This window comes from Peromyscus maniculatus, chromosome 22, assembly GCF_049852395.1.
Source record: "Peromyscus maniculatus bairdii isolate BWxNUB_F1_BW_parent chromosome 22, HU_Pman_BW_mat_3.1, whole genome shotgun sequence".
NCBI classification, from domain to species: Eukaryota; Metazoa; Chordata; class Mammalia; order Rodentia; family Cricetidae; genus Peromyscus; species Peromyscus maniculatus.
Genome location: NC_134873.1, coordinates 2561190 through 2575737, shown reverse-complemented (window position 1 = coordinate 2575737; position 14548 = coordinate 2561190). Strand labels below are relative to the sequence as shown.

The following is a 14548-nucleotide window of genomic DNA, read 5'->3' as shown; positions in this document are numbered from 1 at the left end:
GGCGCAGCTTTCACTGTGTTCTCGCTGTGTGCCAGGCGGGGTGGTTCGTCCAGCTCAGCATGGCCCTCCAGCTCTGTGTCTGAAACCCACTGCGCATGTGAGGAGGGCCGAGGCCCCAGCCGGTGAGGCATAGGTCAGGCCCATAGGTGGATAGTGGCGGGGCAGGTGAGTGAGAGCCGCTGGAGGGAAGCAAATGATGGATGGATGGACGGGTGGGCCCGAGGGGTGAGTGGGTGGGAGGATGTGTGAGTGTGGGGAAGGATGAGTGAGCCGCGGCGTGTGCCCAGGAAAAGATGGGTCAGTGAATGGGGGGTGGGGTGGGCCGTGAGGAAATGAACGAGAGAATGAAAAGGTGAATGAGAAGATTAACAAATGTGTCAATGAGTGTCGGAGAGAATGAATGCGTGAACGAATGAATGAAAAGATAGGCCTGAGTGTATGATGAATGAGTAGACGACTCTGAGATGATGGGTGAATGAACGACGGGCCACCTGCCAGGCGGGGAACAGCCTGGTGAGGGGTGGGGGAGGTGCTGAGCTTGGGGGAGAGGTGGGAGGGGCCTGTGCCCGAGGAGGAGAGCGGGGCCACCAGTCCTGGGGAGGTGGGCGTGGTCTGGCCTGGTCCTGTCCCCACCCATTCGCCATGAAGCAGCTGTGCCTGTGCGCAGCCGCCTCCTTCGCGGTAGGCATTTGGGTCGCTCTGCGCCTTCCCCTCCTTCCCGGGAAGATGCTCGGCGGGGGCCGGGGCTGGGGCAGCTGCAGGGCGCGGGGCAGACGTGCAGGACCGGGCCCAGGGCCTCTGTGCGGGCGCGGTGTCAGCCGGGCGTCGCGGGACGCAGGTGTCGGAGGACACTGCGCGCAGGGACTTGGGGACAGCCACGCTCCTGGGCAGGGAGTTCAGGAACATTTGCGGCTGCAGCTCTGCGGGCCAGGCCTTAATGCCACGGGGGACGATGGGACCTTGGCAGAGCGGTTGTGAAGGGCGGGGCGGGGGGTGGTGGTTTGGGAAAGGCTGGTCACCCCAGCATTCGGAGGCTGAGGTAGCAGTGTCATTAGGTGTCCTTAATTTGAGGCTGCCCGACCACATCATGAGACCCTGTCCCCAAAAACTTAAAAGACAGTAAAATAACCGTGGACGAGGGGCGGGGCGGCGGGTCAATGGTCAAGCTTAGCACCCACAAAGCCCCGGCTTCCCTCCCCAGCACTATGTGGACCAGGTGAGATGGTCCACACCTGTCATCCCAGCCTTGGGGAGGGAGGGGGAGGCAGGAAGATCAGGAATTCAAGGTCATCCTTGGCTCACAGGGAGTTTAAAGCCAGCCTTGGGCTACAGGACTCCGGACCCTGCCTCAGAAACCAAAAACAGAACTGGGGCAGTGGAGACCTGCCTTTAATCCCAGCAGTGTGGGGGCAGAGGCAGCGGGCCTGGCTCTGTGAGTTAGGCTAGCCTGATCTACATAGATGCTGCTTAAAAAAATAAAAAAGGTGGGACGCTGTCTTACAAGACTGGCTTTGGCTTAGGGCACAATGAGGGGAGTTGGTTTGAGGATTGGCATTTGGAAGGCGCCTGGTAGTGGGCCTGCAGACACACGCTGGGGGATGCAGATTTCAGAGACGCTGTCTCGAGGCCCCCAGCCAGGACCACCTACCCCACAGCTCCGGCTCAGCCCCACCGACCTCGGCTCCTGCCCGCCCTGTGGCCCGTGCCCTATCCCGAAACCCGCAGCAAGAGGCAGGCGCCAGGCAAGTGCCCAGGAGTGGGTGGGTGAGAGCCCAGAGCAACTGCCCTTGTTTCTTGGTGGGGAGGGGACAGTGACCCACTCAGTCCCACGCACCTTTGGGTGTGCCACCGCAGGGCCAAGACTGGGGCAAAAGTGACCAGCGCCTGCTCCAGGCCGTGGAGAACAACGATGTGGCCAGAGTGGCCTCGTTGATCGCTCACAAAGGGCTGGTGCCCACAAAACTGGACCCCGAGGGCAAGTCTGCGTGAGTGCCCAAGCCCTGGGACCGGGTGGCTTCGGACACTCTTCTGGGAATGACCCCCAACCTACCCCTCCAGGTTCCACTTGGCGGCCATGAGGGGTGCGGCGGGCTGTCTGGAGGTGATGCTCGCTCAAGGCTCAGACGTCATGAGCACAGACGGAGCAGGTACTTCCGGACCTGCTGCTGGGTGGACGGCAGGGGTGCTCAGCTGTCCAGAGCAGGGACCACAGGGCCAACTGTAGGACCTCACTGTCCAGATTGAGGCTGTAGCTCAGTGAGTAGGACACTCACCAGACACGGGGCAGGTCCTGGGTCCATCCTCTGCACCGCTGGCACACACCTGTCATCCCAGCACTTTGTGTGGCCGCACAAGGATCGGGAATTCAAGTGATCCTCAGCTGTCTATGAACTGGAGGCCAGCCTGGGCTATGTGAGACTTTGTCAAAAACAAAAAATTAAAAAACCCTTTAATCCCAGCATCTGGGTGGCAGAGGCAGGCGGTTTCTGTGAGTTCCAGGCCAGCCTGGGCTGCATAATGAGACCCTGTGCGGAAAGACAACAGACAGCCACAGAAAGGTCTATGAGAACAGCTGGTTTTAAGAAGCAGCTGAGTTTGGCAGTTCAGGCCTGGGAGGCACCTGGAGGACACTTCCCGTCTCTTCTCCCTTCAGGTTACAATGCCCTCCACCTGGCAGCCAAGTATGGGCATCCTGAGTGCCTGAAGCAACTCTTGGAGGTCCTGATGCCCCTTCTCTGTCCACACGGAACTCCAGCTACTTCCCCAAACCCCAGCTGCTCCTGGTCCCCCAGCCCTGTCCCTTCTGTTTACTGTCATCAGAGTAGGGTCACCTGGGGGGCTGGAAGATGGGTTCTCAGGGAAGGAAGATGGGGAAGGGGAGAGAAAGAGCCGGAGGGGCTGGAGAGGTTGCCCAGTGGTTAGAGCACTGGCTGCTCTCATAGAGGACCAGGATTTGAATCCCAGCACCCTCATGGAGGCTCACAGCCATCTGTGACTCCAGCTCCCGGGGACCCTACACCCCCTTCTGGTTTTCTCAGGCACTCATGTGCACACAGACAGGCAGACAGACAGACAGACACAGATCTCACGCAAAATTAAAAATAGATCTTAAAAATAATGAGTATGTGGGCCAGAGAGATGTCTCAGCAGGCGAAAGCACTTGCTCCAAGCTTGACGACCTGATTTTGTTCTCTGGGAACCACATGGACGGAAAGACCAGACTCCCACAGGTTGTCTTCTGTGCGGAGTGCCAGCGAGCACACACACAGAGACAAAGGCAATAGAAACGTAAAGAAAAGAGCCTGAGATAACAGCAGAGCCCCAGGGAGCGGGGAGGGCTGGGGAAATCAGTCACTCAGGAAATAGAGATGACATTACCTGTCACTCCTTCCCAGGCTTCCTGCGCGGTGGACATTGAGGACAGCAGTGGGTGGACAGCCCTTCACCATGCAGGTGGGTGCAGCCAGGGCCTCCCAAATTCAAGGACGGCTCTCTGCCAGTGGACCACGCCCCCAGCCCCTCACTGGGGATTCTGGGCGGGGCTCCACCCTGACCACGCCTCCAGCCCCTCACTGGGGGTTCTAGGCGGGGCTCCACCCTGACCACGCCCCCAGCCCCTCACTGGGGATTCTGGGCGGGGCTCCACCCTGACCACGCCCCCAGCCCCTCACTGGGGGATTCTGGGCGGGGCTCCACCCTGACCACGCCCCCAGCCCCTCACTGGGGGATTCTGGGCGGGGCTCCACCCTGACCACGCCCCCAGCCCCTCACTGATTACTGGAACCCAGGAGCGCAGGGGTCCAGGCCTGCAGGACCTCCAAGCAGAACCTCCTGCTCCAGGGGACAGCACTTGGATTTGCTCTGGGGGTGTTAGTCACTAAGTCCCCAGGTAGAGTGGCCCCATCAGGTGGTGTCCATGCCCACAGGTACTCTAGGGATGTCTTAAAAAAAGAAATTGCATTTGTTTGTTTATTGTGGGGGTGGGGACATCTGTGTCACAGTGCTTGTGTGGGAATCGGAGGGTGACTTCTGGGAGTGGGTTCTCGCGCGGCAGGTGTGTCCTGGGGACTGAACTCAGGTCAGTAGCTTGGCAGCAAACGCCTTGACCAGCTGAGCCATCTTCCTGGCCCACTTTTTTCAAAGTGGTTTTTGTTTAATTTTAAACTATTTATTTATTTAGTTTTTCAAGACAGGGTTTCTCTGTGTAGTTTTGGTGCCTGTCCTGGAACTCACTCTGTAGCCCAGGCTGGCCTCGAACTCACTGAGATCCTCCTGCCTCTGCCTTCTGAGTGCTGGGATTAAAGGCGTGCGCCACTACCACCTGGCAATTTTAATTTTTTTTTTTTAAAAAAATGTATTTAATTTTTTTTTTTATGGGTACGAGTGTTTTGCTTGCATGTATGTCCGTGCTAGGCCAGAAGGGGGCATCGGGTCCTCCGGAACTGGAGTGATAGATGATTAGGAGCTGCCTTGTGGGTGCTGGGAACCAAACCCAGGTCCTATGCAACAGCAGCCAGCGCTCTAACCACTGAACCATCGCTCCGGCCCTGAGGTTTTAGTGGAGGCGTGGTCTCATTCTGTAGCCCAGGCTGGCCCCTAAGGTGCCTAGGCCTCCCGGCTGCCGGCGTGACCGGTGTCAGGCGCCACACTGCAGAGTGAGTTCCAGCCCGGCCCAGGCTACAGGCCGACACCCCAACACTAAGGTGTATGTAGTAGCAGGCAGCTGCCTCTCCCACCAACTCTCTCATCCGTCTTTCCCAGCGTCTGGTGGTTGTCTGTCCTGCTCGAAGCTGCTCTGCTCTTTCAAGGCACACCTGAACCCCCGGGATCGGGTGAGCTGCTGGGGTCTTGGGGGGGGGGGTACAGTACGACCCCTGCGGTCGGCGGCCAGCAGGGGCGGCTTCCCAGGCTTCACCTGCGAAGCGTGGGGTGAGACTCCAGGGCAGCCATCACTCACGCCGCCGTCGCATCCTCCCTCCCAGTCGGGTGCCACGCCCCTCATGATAGCCGCCCAGATGTGTCACACAGACCTGTGCCGCCTCCTCCTACAGCAGGGGGCTGCAGCAGATGACCAGGACCTGCAAGGCAGGTGAGTCCCTCCCCCCCAACCCTTCCGTCATAGGCTGTGTGACCTGGAGCAGGTATCTGGACCTCTCTGAGCTGGGGACCTAGGGAGCCTCTTTTTAATCTTCCTGGCCTGGGTGTAGAGAAGGGTTCAGGGGGTTGGGGACAAGCCTCTGCCCCCTCAGCAGCCCCTTTCCGTCCACAGGACGGCCTTGATGCTGGCATGTGAGGGGGCCAGCCCCGAGACCGTTGAGGTCCTCCTGCAGGGTGGAGCCCAGCCGGGCATCACTGATGCACTGGGCCAGGACGCCACTCACTACGGAGCCCTGACCGGGGACAAACTCATCTTGCAGCTTCTGCAGGAGTCTGCGCAGCGCCCTTCACCTCCCAGTGGTGTGCAAGCCCCGCCCCCCATCTCCTTCTAGGCGGTTTCTGATCATCCTCTTATTTGCTTGTTACTGATAGTTTCAAGGTCCCCCAGTCTGCTGGGTCATGAAAATTTTCATGCTTGCCCTGCTCAGGGCAGTTTCAAGGAGCTCCAGAGGACTTAAGAGTGGTCTGAGGTTCACTGGGGTTTCTTGGGTCCCCCTTAGTATGGAGACTGCCTTTCCAAACAGGTGACAACCCACCCCACCCCACCCCCAACTTGGAAGATGCCCTGCCTTGAGTCTCTGAGAGTTTTGAGGCTCTCCCGACACAGATCCCACCTCTGTAGGTTTCTACCTTAAAGTCCCCGATTCAGAGGCTGGGCTTTGTGGTGCCTGACCGGGAGACTAGAGCACTCAGATCTGAGTTTGAGGCTAGCCTGGGCTGCAGAGTGAGCCCCCCCCTTCAGAACAACAACAAAAAGCACTAGTGCTTGGGAAGCCCCCTGAGTACCCCGGGCTGGCCGGGGGCTGTCCTGGAGCTGAGAACGCAGAACTGGTCCCTGACTCTGCTCTCCCTCTCCGCCAGCCTCCCTAGAGGATGACTCCGGAGAGGCCTCGTCTCAGGTAGGAGTCCGGAGGGAAGGCGGGACAGTCCCTGCCCCTGCCCCATGCACACACTCCCCCATTCCCCGCCCCACCCCCAAAGGAAGAGACAGCCACTCTGTCACCTCTCCTCCGGGATCTGCTGCCACCCAGTGGCGGTCACGTGAATACCAGCAATCCTACACACCGGGACCGCCGGGCCTGCATGGGAGCTGCTAAGAGCCGATCCAGACAGAGGGAAACGAGCCTGGCCACTTTCCACGCCCCGCCCCGCCCCGCGTCTTCTGTGTCTGAGGCTTCACAGGGCATAGAAAATGTCACAGAGGACAGTGGAGCCAGGGAAAGGGTGCTCAGCGAATAGTGGCAGATAGGATGGATAGGGTGGACTCGGGGTCCATCACAGGAAGTCGGGGGGAGCTGAGGGCTGGGGGTCCTGGTCACAGTGGAATCCCTGAGTGGATCCTGACACAGGCCTCCGGTCCTACATCCCTCTGTGCCCACACCAGAACTCGGTGTCCAGCCATGAAAAGCGAGGGGCCCCCAAGAAGCGGAAGGCACCCCAGCCTCCAGCCAGCGCGCCGGTTCCCGTAAGAGATGGGGGTGGCCTGGGGTGGGAGGGGGCTCTGCCTCACGCTCAGGATGGTGCAGCCCCGGAGACCTCACCTAGAGTGGCTTCCCTTGGTGGGGAGGAGACAGGACGATCAGGATGCTTATGAGGAGATTGTACGTCTGCGCCAAGAGAGGGGCCGGCTGCTACAGAAGATCCGGGGGCTGGAACAGCACAAGGAACGGAGGAGAAGGGAGGTCAGGAGGCTGCGAGGCCTGCGGTCTGGGCGTGGGGAAGCTATTTCTTGGGACACCACCCGCTTCCGTCCTCCCCTTCCTTCTCCCTCTGCTCCAGACACTCGGCCCCTCACCGGCCTTCCACATGCCAGGCCCGTCCTACCCCAGGGCCTTTGCACATGGTGTTTGCAGTACAGAATTGCACTGTCCAGCTGTCCCCAAGGCTCCCTTCCTCACAGTCTCTGCTTGTTACCGACGACATCTCCCCAGCCCACCTTATTGGAAATCGTACCCTCGTTTTCAGCTCCCTTCTCCCTTCATTTCCACCACAGAGCTCCACCACTCAAAGGCATGCCCCTGAGGGCAGGCTCGGGGGAAGGTGCCAAGCTCAGGGTGGATGAATCCTGCATGGATGACTGGCCCATGGTGAGGAGTGAATGAATGAATGAGTGAATGAATGAATGGCCTGGAACAGGGTCTGCTATGGAGCAGGCACCGGGCTAACACACCTTGAGTGAGTGGGTGAGAGAACAGAATGGGGCCTGGCACACAGCATGAACGCTCATTCAGAGCAGCACACAGTAGGTGCTCAGTGTATGTGGAGAACAGAGTCACGGCTGCCAGAAACTAGGTGGTGCGTGGCTCTCCAGCTCGGTCCTGCTCCATCCAGTCCCAACCACTTCTACCCGCAGCCCCTGGAAGCAGAGGCCAGCTCGGTGCACAGCCTGGAGAGGCAGGTAGGTGGGGAGGGCCGGTGCTTGGCAGAGTCCAGGGTCCTCGGATTGCAGGGTCCAGGGCCCTCGGATCCCAGGGTCCAGGGACCTCGGGTCCGGGGTCGTCAGGTCCTTAAGTGCTGATGTCGACTCTGCAGGTGCAGGAGCTGCAGCAGCTGCTGGCGGAGAGGCAGGAGGAGAAGGAGAGCCTGGGCCGGGAGGTGGAGAGTCTGCAGAGCCGCCTGTCCCTGCTGGAGGTGAGCGGGAGCCCGGGAGGGCGGGGCCAGAGGGGCTGGGGTGCTGCTGAGTGGACAGGGCAGGAAGCTGGACAGGCTGGGGTCAAAGAAAGGGGCAGGGGCCAGAGGCTGGGTGGGGTTGGAGTCTGGAATGGGAGTAGGGGTGTGTGGAAAGTCTGAGGACAAGGGCAAGGTGGGGCTGGGGTGGGCATCATCAGAGTGTGTGGACCCAGGGCTGGGAGGGGCAGGGGGCGGGGCCACTGCAAGGAACGGGAAGGACCATGGCAGGGGTGGGTGGAGCCAGGATGGGTGGGCGGGGCTTGACAAGTGGAGCACGAATGTCGGTGAGTGTCAGGTGGGATCCTTTGAGGTGCCAGAGCTTCATCCAGACACCACGGTGCATCCACAATGTACCGGCCACACATGACTTCCGCAAACCCACATAGCTATGAAGATTTCTCCAAACATGCAGAGATGGCCACCGCACGCATCCCACATGCCCCAGAGGCCTAAATCTTCCAGTCACACACGGTTCGCATCCCTGCACCCACATACTGCTCAAAATGTGCAATAATTGGAATCAGCGAGACAGACTAGCTGGTGATGTGGCCTGCTGCTCACCCTGCTGACCCGAGTTCACTTCCCCACACGCTGGAAGGAGAGAACCAAATCTCATGTTGTTCTCTGCCTGCCACCTATGCACCGTGGCCTGTGTGCATGCCCGTGCGCGCGCGCGCACGCACACACACACACACACACACACACACACACACGTGATAAAATATAAGTGAGTAATTACACAAACATGCATAGAGAGGATCCTCTATTGGGAAGGTGCTGGGATTCAAACCCACAGCCTTGATCATATGCTAGGAATGTCACTCGGTGGTAAGTGCATGCGCAGAGGCCCTGGTCCACGCTGGCATCGTAGTAGAACGTGGAAGGGCATGTTGGATGCCCAGTGAATAAAGCCACAACCAGTTGGGGGTCTCCAGGGTGTTGGGTAGATCTATGAACACCCCAGATTTGGGAGGGGATGGGGGTATCAAGGGGCAGGACCTGAAGGTCGACTTTGAACCACACACCTAGAACGAGAGAGAGAACACCAGCTATGACGTGGCCACCCTGCAGGACGAGGAGGGTGAGATGCCTGACTTTCCAGGTGAGTTCTGACCCCCCCTCCCGTACCCCCCCCAATGCTGCCCATCTGGGATTCTGAGGCGTGGGGAGGACAGAGCCATGACCTCGCACGGAGGGGTGTGGCACATGCACTGTGAGTGCCCCCGCCTGCCTGAGGCGGTGCTGGCTCCCCGCTGAATGGTGTGTGCTGACCCCTGTCCCTGATGGCGTGTGCTCCCAGCCCGACTCAGGGCTCTCCCTGACCCCGCCAGGAGCGGATGCTTTGTTGTCAAAGCCTCTCCGGCCGCCGGCCGAGGAGCTGGTGGCATCCCTTCAGGAGCAGGTGGCTCGGCTCACCAGGCAGAACCAGGAGCTGCTGGAGAAGGTCCAGGTGGGGGAAACTGAGGCAGTGCACAGCTCTGGGGGACCTGGGTGTGGGCGGGGAACATGGTAAGGCTGCCTCTTAGCCCGCCTGCCTCCCCATCCCCAGATCCTTGAGGAGTTTGAGAAGGACGAGGTGCAGATGGCGGAAGACAGTCAGCCTGAGGTAGTCCCTCTGGTCTTGTATGACTCCCTGAGGGCAGAGCTCGAGCAGCTCCGGAGGCAGCACGAAGAGGCCATGCATGCGCTGCAGCAGCAGCAGCAGCAGCAGCAGCAGCAGCAGCAGCAGCAGCGGGAGGTGACCAGGGGTCCCGGGGCAGAAGACACAGCTCACAAGGAGAGCAAGGACAAGGGCACCACCTCCCAGAACGGACCCAGTGTCCCGGAGCTCAACGGCACCACGTATCCAGAAACCACAGCCAATGGCACCGAACCCCAAGCAGGAGGCTCCGTGGGCGTCGGGAACACGGAAGCCAGAGCTTCAGAAGTGGCACCCAGAGAGCCCGCGGCTGCAGGCTCAGAGGCCACGGGGAAAGATGGAGTGGCCGTGCAGGTCGTGGACCCTGGAAGCACCGTGGCCGTGGCCCTAGACGTGAATGCTGAACGTGAGCCGGTGGCGGCGGAAGTCCCAGGAGTGAAGGAGAATCCAGGAACGCAGGCTAATGGAGAGCACGGGGTGCAGGATGGGCTCACGGGGACAGGGATTAGAAACACGGAGGCCCCCGGGGTAGAGGCCACGGTAGTGAAGGCCACAGAACTGCGGGATACCGGAGTTCAGGCCACGGCAGCAGAGGCTGTGGCAGTGAAGACCACGGGAGTGCAGGCCACAGTGGCGGAGGTCATAGGAGTGAAGGTCACGGGGGTGCAGGCCATGGTGACAGAGGACACAGGAGTGGACGCCACCGGGGCGCAGGCCACGGTGACAGAGGCCAAGGGCGCAGAGGCTACCGGAGCTCATGCCACCACCCTGGAGGCCACGGGGGCACAAGCCACAGACACCACAGGAGCGCAGGCCACGGTGACGGAGGCCGACGAAGCCGAGGCCATAGGGCTGCAGGCCACGGAAGCGGAGGCCACCCGCCCAGACGGCCCCTGCACCGCGGCCCTGCACCCGGGGGCGGCGGCGGCGGAGCTGCAGGCCGAGCTGGAGACCCGGATCCGCGGCCTGGAGGAGGCGCTGCGCCAGCGGGAGCGGGAGGCGGAGGCCGAGCTGGAGGCCGCCCGGGGCCGGTTCGCGGAGGCCGAGGCGGAGGCCGAGGAGGCGGCCCGGGGGCGGAGCCGCGAGCTGGAGGCGCTGCGGGAGCTGCTGGCCACGGCCACGGCCACGGGCGAGCACGCGCGCGCGGAGGCGGCCGAGCTGCGCCAAGCGCTGTCGGCCTCCGAGGCTCGGGCCGCCGACCTCCGCGCCGCCCTGGACGCCGCCCGCGAGGAGCTGGAGCGCACGCGCGGGGCCTCGGTGCCCGCGGCCGAGCACGAGCAGGCGCTGGGCGCGCTGCGCGACCACGTGACCCGCCTGCAGGCGCAGCTGGCGGAGCTGGCGCGCAAGCACGAGAAGACGAGCGCCGAGGTCTTCCAGGTGAGCGCCCGTGCCAGGCCGCCCTTGCCGGGTCTCTCCGCGTGGGCGTGGGCGTCTCCGCACATGCGCTGTGCCCGCGAGGCCGGAAGAGGGCGTCCGATCCGCTGGAACTCTGGACGTGAGTCGCGATGTGGGTGCTGGGAACCGAACCTTGGTCTTGTGCAGGAGCAGTTGGTGCGCTAACCGCTTTGCCATTTCTCCAGCCCTCGGTATTTCTGTTTTGATTTAATTCGTGCGTCTTTTGTGGGTGCACACACAGTGTGGTGGAAAGGTCAGATGGCAGCCTGTGGGACCCAGTCCTCTCCTTCCACCGAGTGGGTCCCGAGGACCTAACCAAGGCTGTCAGGCTTGGCTGCACGCGCCTTTACCGGCTGAGCCAGCCCGAGCCCTGGTCTTTCTTTTCTTCCCCATTGCTTTTTGGGGTTTTGTTTTTTATAACAGAGACTCAAGTAGTCCAGACTGACCTTGAACTCATGACCCTCCTGCCTCCACCTCCTAATTATAGGGATGACAGGTCTCAGCCCGACCTGTTTATACAGTGGACTCGTGCATGCTGGGCTGGCACTGTACCCCCTGAGACCCATCTGAGCTGAAAAGATTGATAGAGCAGACTTGGTGATGCAGGGCCCCGCAAGGAAGTCTGTCACAAACAAAACAAAACAAAATGCAAACAAAAACCTCCCTTGCAAGGGAGAGTGTGTATGTGTTTGGAGGCAGTCGCTCTCAGTTGTGTGGGCTGACCTTGAACTCACATGTAGCCCTCAAACTCCTGATGCTCCTGCCCCAGCCCCCCTGAGTACCTGGACCTCAGGTTTGCACCACCGAGTGTGGAAGCTAGGACCAGAGAGGCTTAACTGCCGTCCGGCTACACACAGCTAGGAAGCAGAGGTGCATGGCAGGGCAGGACCTTCCTAGGGTCGGGTGGGGATTCAGAACCTTCCTGGAGGTGGAAAGCCATCAGCTCAGCATGGAAGGGTGGGGAGAGCCCCAGGATCCAAGCCTCTCTGGGGTCTAAATGTCCCGAGAGTCACTCGTGGGCTTGGGCCGCAGGTGCAGCGTGAGGCACTGTTTATGAAGAGCGAGAGGCACGCGGCCGAGGCCCAGCTGGCCAGGGCCGAGCAGCAGCTCCGGGGGCTTCGTACAGAGGCCGAGAGGGCACGCCAGGCCCAGAGCCGTGCCCAGGAGGCCCTGGACAAGGCCAAGGAGAAGGACAAGAAGGTGGGTTCCCCCCTGCTCACTGTTGGGGCCCACTCAGCCGAGGTTACACAGAACGGAAGAACCTTCTAGGCGCCACTGTCTGGTGAAACCAGCCCGTTTATCACATGGGAAGTCAGACACAGAGGATGCTCCAACGGGCCGCTGTAACCATGGTAACCGGTGTGGCCCGCTCACGGTTCTAATTATCCATCTGAAGTAACAGGAACAGAGAGGCAAATCCACCCACACAGGGTCACGCCACTAAACGGATCATAAGCTGAGAGTCCAACCCAGATTTCCCACCTGTAACTTTTAGGAGATTTTTTAAATTAAATGTACTTCTTTACTTGGGGTCTGGGGCGTGCATGTGTGGAGGTCAGAGGACAACTTGCCTGCACCTGTTTTCTCCTTCAAGCATGTGGGTCCCAGGGAATGAACTCAGTAGAGACACAGCCTGGTCAGCATGTGCCGTTACCCACAGAATCATCTCACGGCCCACAGTCGTGTCTTTTTCTCGGTGTGGTCTTCGTGTGCATGTGCATGTGTGGAGGTCACAGGTCATCCTTGGGCATCCCATAACGTGAGATTAAAATCCAGTGGGTTACTGAGCATCAGTTCCAGGTCCTAGTGTTCCCCGGATGGGCCAACAGCGACCGGAAGAGCAGGGTGTTTTTCTATGAAGGGCCAAAAAGGCAAAGTATTTGCTGAGCTGTGGGTTGTCTGCTTCCTGTTTGCTGTGAGCAGACAGGGCCATGTGTCGATAAAACTTTATTGATGGACATCCAAATGTGATTTGGAATCCCTTCAAGGGTCACAAAATAGGTCTCTCTTTGGGTTTCTTTTTTTTTTTCTCCCCAAACATTTGAAAACTCAGGACCGTCTTCAGCCCTTTGGCTTTATAAGTACAATTCCCAGTCAGCTCAGCTCCTGGCCCAAATCAGTGACCCTTTACCAAGCTGCTCAGTGGAGGTGCAGAGGTCCCTGGTCCCTGCCTGGCTGCTCACGGAGTTCCCCCACCCCTCCAGATCACAGAACTGTCCAAAGAAGTCTTCACACTGAAGGAGTCTCTGAAGATGCAGCAGGCAGCCCCTGCCAGCTCCAAGGAGGAAGCCCTGCGCAGCCAGGTGGCAGCGATGCAGCAGCGGATGGAGGTGCCACTCTGCGGCCGGGGAGGGGTGATGGGAGCCGCAGATGGGGCAGTCAGGGTACAGACGGGGACGGCTGGCAGGACCCAGGCTGGTCAGGGCCCCTCAGGGTCACTCCCCTGGCTCAGGCATCAGTGCCCACTGAACGTGGGGTTTTACCTCAGATGGAGGTATGTGGGTATGTCTCGCTGTGGATGGGCCTCACCTTCCAAATTCTCTTCCCATTCCTCTCCTTCTGCCCCCTCCCCCTCCCCTCCCTCCCTCCCTCTCCACCTTTCTTTTGAGCCAGGGTCTCATGTGGCCCAGGCTGACCTTGAGCATCAGATCCCTCTCTGTCTCTCTCTCCCGTGTCCACAGGAGGAGGCCCGGGAACACGGTGCTGTGGTGACTCTATACCGCACTCATCTCCTGTATGCCATGCAGGTGAGTCCCCTGCCTCTGGACTCCATCTCAGGGTGCCAAGCTGGCTTCATCATTCCTCTGCCACCACCTGGGCCTCAGTTTCCCCTTCCTTTTGGGACAGGCTTGTGGGTTCTGGGAACATCTCTGTGTACAGACCTGTCTCGTGAAGTGTTGACCCCCTTGGGTTTGAGTAGGGGGATTTCTAGGGCACAGGGGAGCACCCTGCTGGTGCAGCAGGGTTTGTCTCTGCCTCTGTCAACCCTCTACCCCACCACAGGGACAGATGGATGAGGACGTGCAGTGCATTCTCAGCCAGATCCTGCAGATGCAGCGGCTACAGGCTCAGGGCCGCTGAGGACACAGCTCAGCCGTTCGGTCTCCATCCTTCACCTCTGCAAGCTGAAGCTACAGAGACCACCTTCCCCATTCCCGCAGGGTGATGAGTGGACTCATCATGCACTGGGAGGACAGCCTGGGACCTCACCAATGGCGCCCAGCTGACCCATCACTCCACGGCTTCCAACACTTCCCATCTGATACGTTACAACTAGCAAAACGCCACCTACGTCACAGCCATCCAGCCGGCAGTATAATAAGCTCACTGCAAGAGGGAGACATAACCAGTGTGGGACACACAGTGAGGGCAGGGATGGGGCAGGGGAGTTCAGAAGAGAGTCTGATATGCTGGACCCAAAACACAGTTATGGCAATAAATATGAGTGCAATGCGATATTTTAAGAAACCAGGAAATAGTGCTGTGGCTCAGGGGTAAAGCCCCCACCTAGAATCCCCCAGTGAGGGGCTGGGGGCGTGGTCAGGGTGGAGCCCCGCCCAGAAGCCCCAGTGAGGGGCTAGGGTCGTGGTCGGGGTGGAGCACCACCTAGAATCCCCAGTGGGGGCTGGGGGCGTGGTCAGGGTGGAGCCCTGCCCAGAATCCCCCAGTGAGGGGCTGGGGGCGTGG

General features: G+C 60.1%; 1 protein-coding gene across 6 annotated transcripts; it reads left to right on the top strand.

Moving 5' to 3' along the window:
* Positions 1 to 618: 618 nt before the first annotated feature.
* LOC102909172 (ankyrin repeat domain-containing protein 24) lies at positions 619 to 14317 on the top strand. Of its 6 annotated transcripts, XM_076558658.1 has the most exons (22): positions 619 to 681; positions 1656 to 1742; positions 1855 to 1985; positions 2059 to 2147; positions 2654 to 2718; positions 3396 to 3453; positions 4762 to 4832; positions 4983 to 5089; positions 5270 to 5457; positions 6019 to 6056; positions 6542 to 6622; positions 6703 to 6839; positions 7151 to 7244; positions 7511 to 7555; positions 7690 to 7788; positions 8857 to 8929; positions 9159 to 9277; positions 9377 to 10843; positions 11894 to 12061; positions 13066 to 13191; positions 13543 to 13608; positions 13865 to 14317. In XM_076558658.1, exons 1-22 carry the CDS (start codon positions 643 to 645, stop codon positions 13940 to 13942), a joined length of 3426 nt encoding a protein of 1141 aa, XP_076414773.1. In that variant the 5' UTR covers positions 619 to 642; the 3' UTR covers positions 13943 to 14317. The 6 variants fall into 6 exon arrangements, with proteins under 6 accessions (XP_076414773.1, XP_042122768.2, XP_015852348.2 ...); XM_042266834.2 differs by lacking the exons at positions 7151 to 7244; positions 11894 to 12061 and having other exon boundaries at positions 6732 to 6839; XM_015996862.3 differs by lacking the exons at positions 1656 to 1742; positions 7151 to 7244 and having other exon boundaries at positions 642 to 681; positions 6732 to 6839.
* Positions 14318 to 14548: the final 231 nt, after the last annotated feature.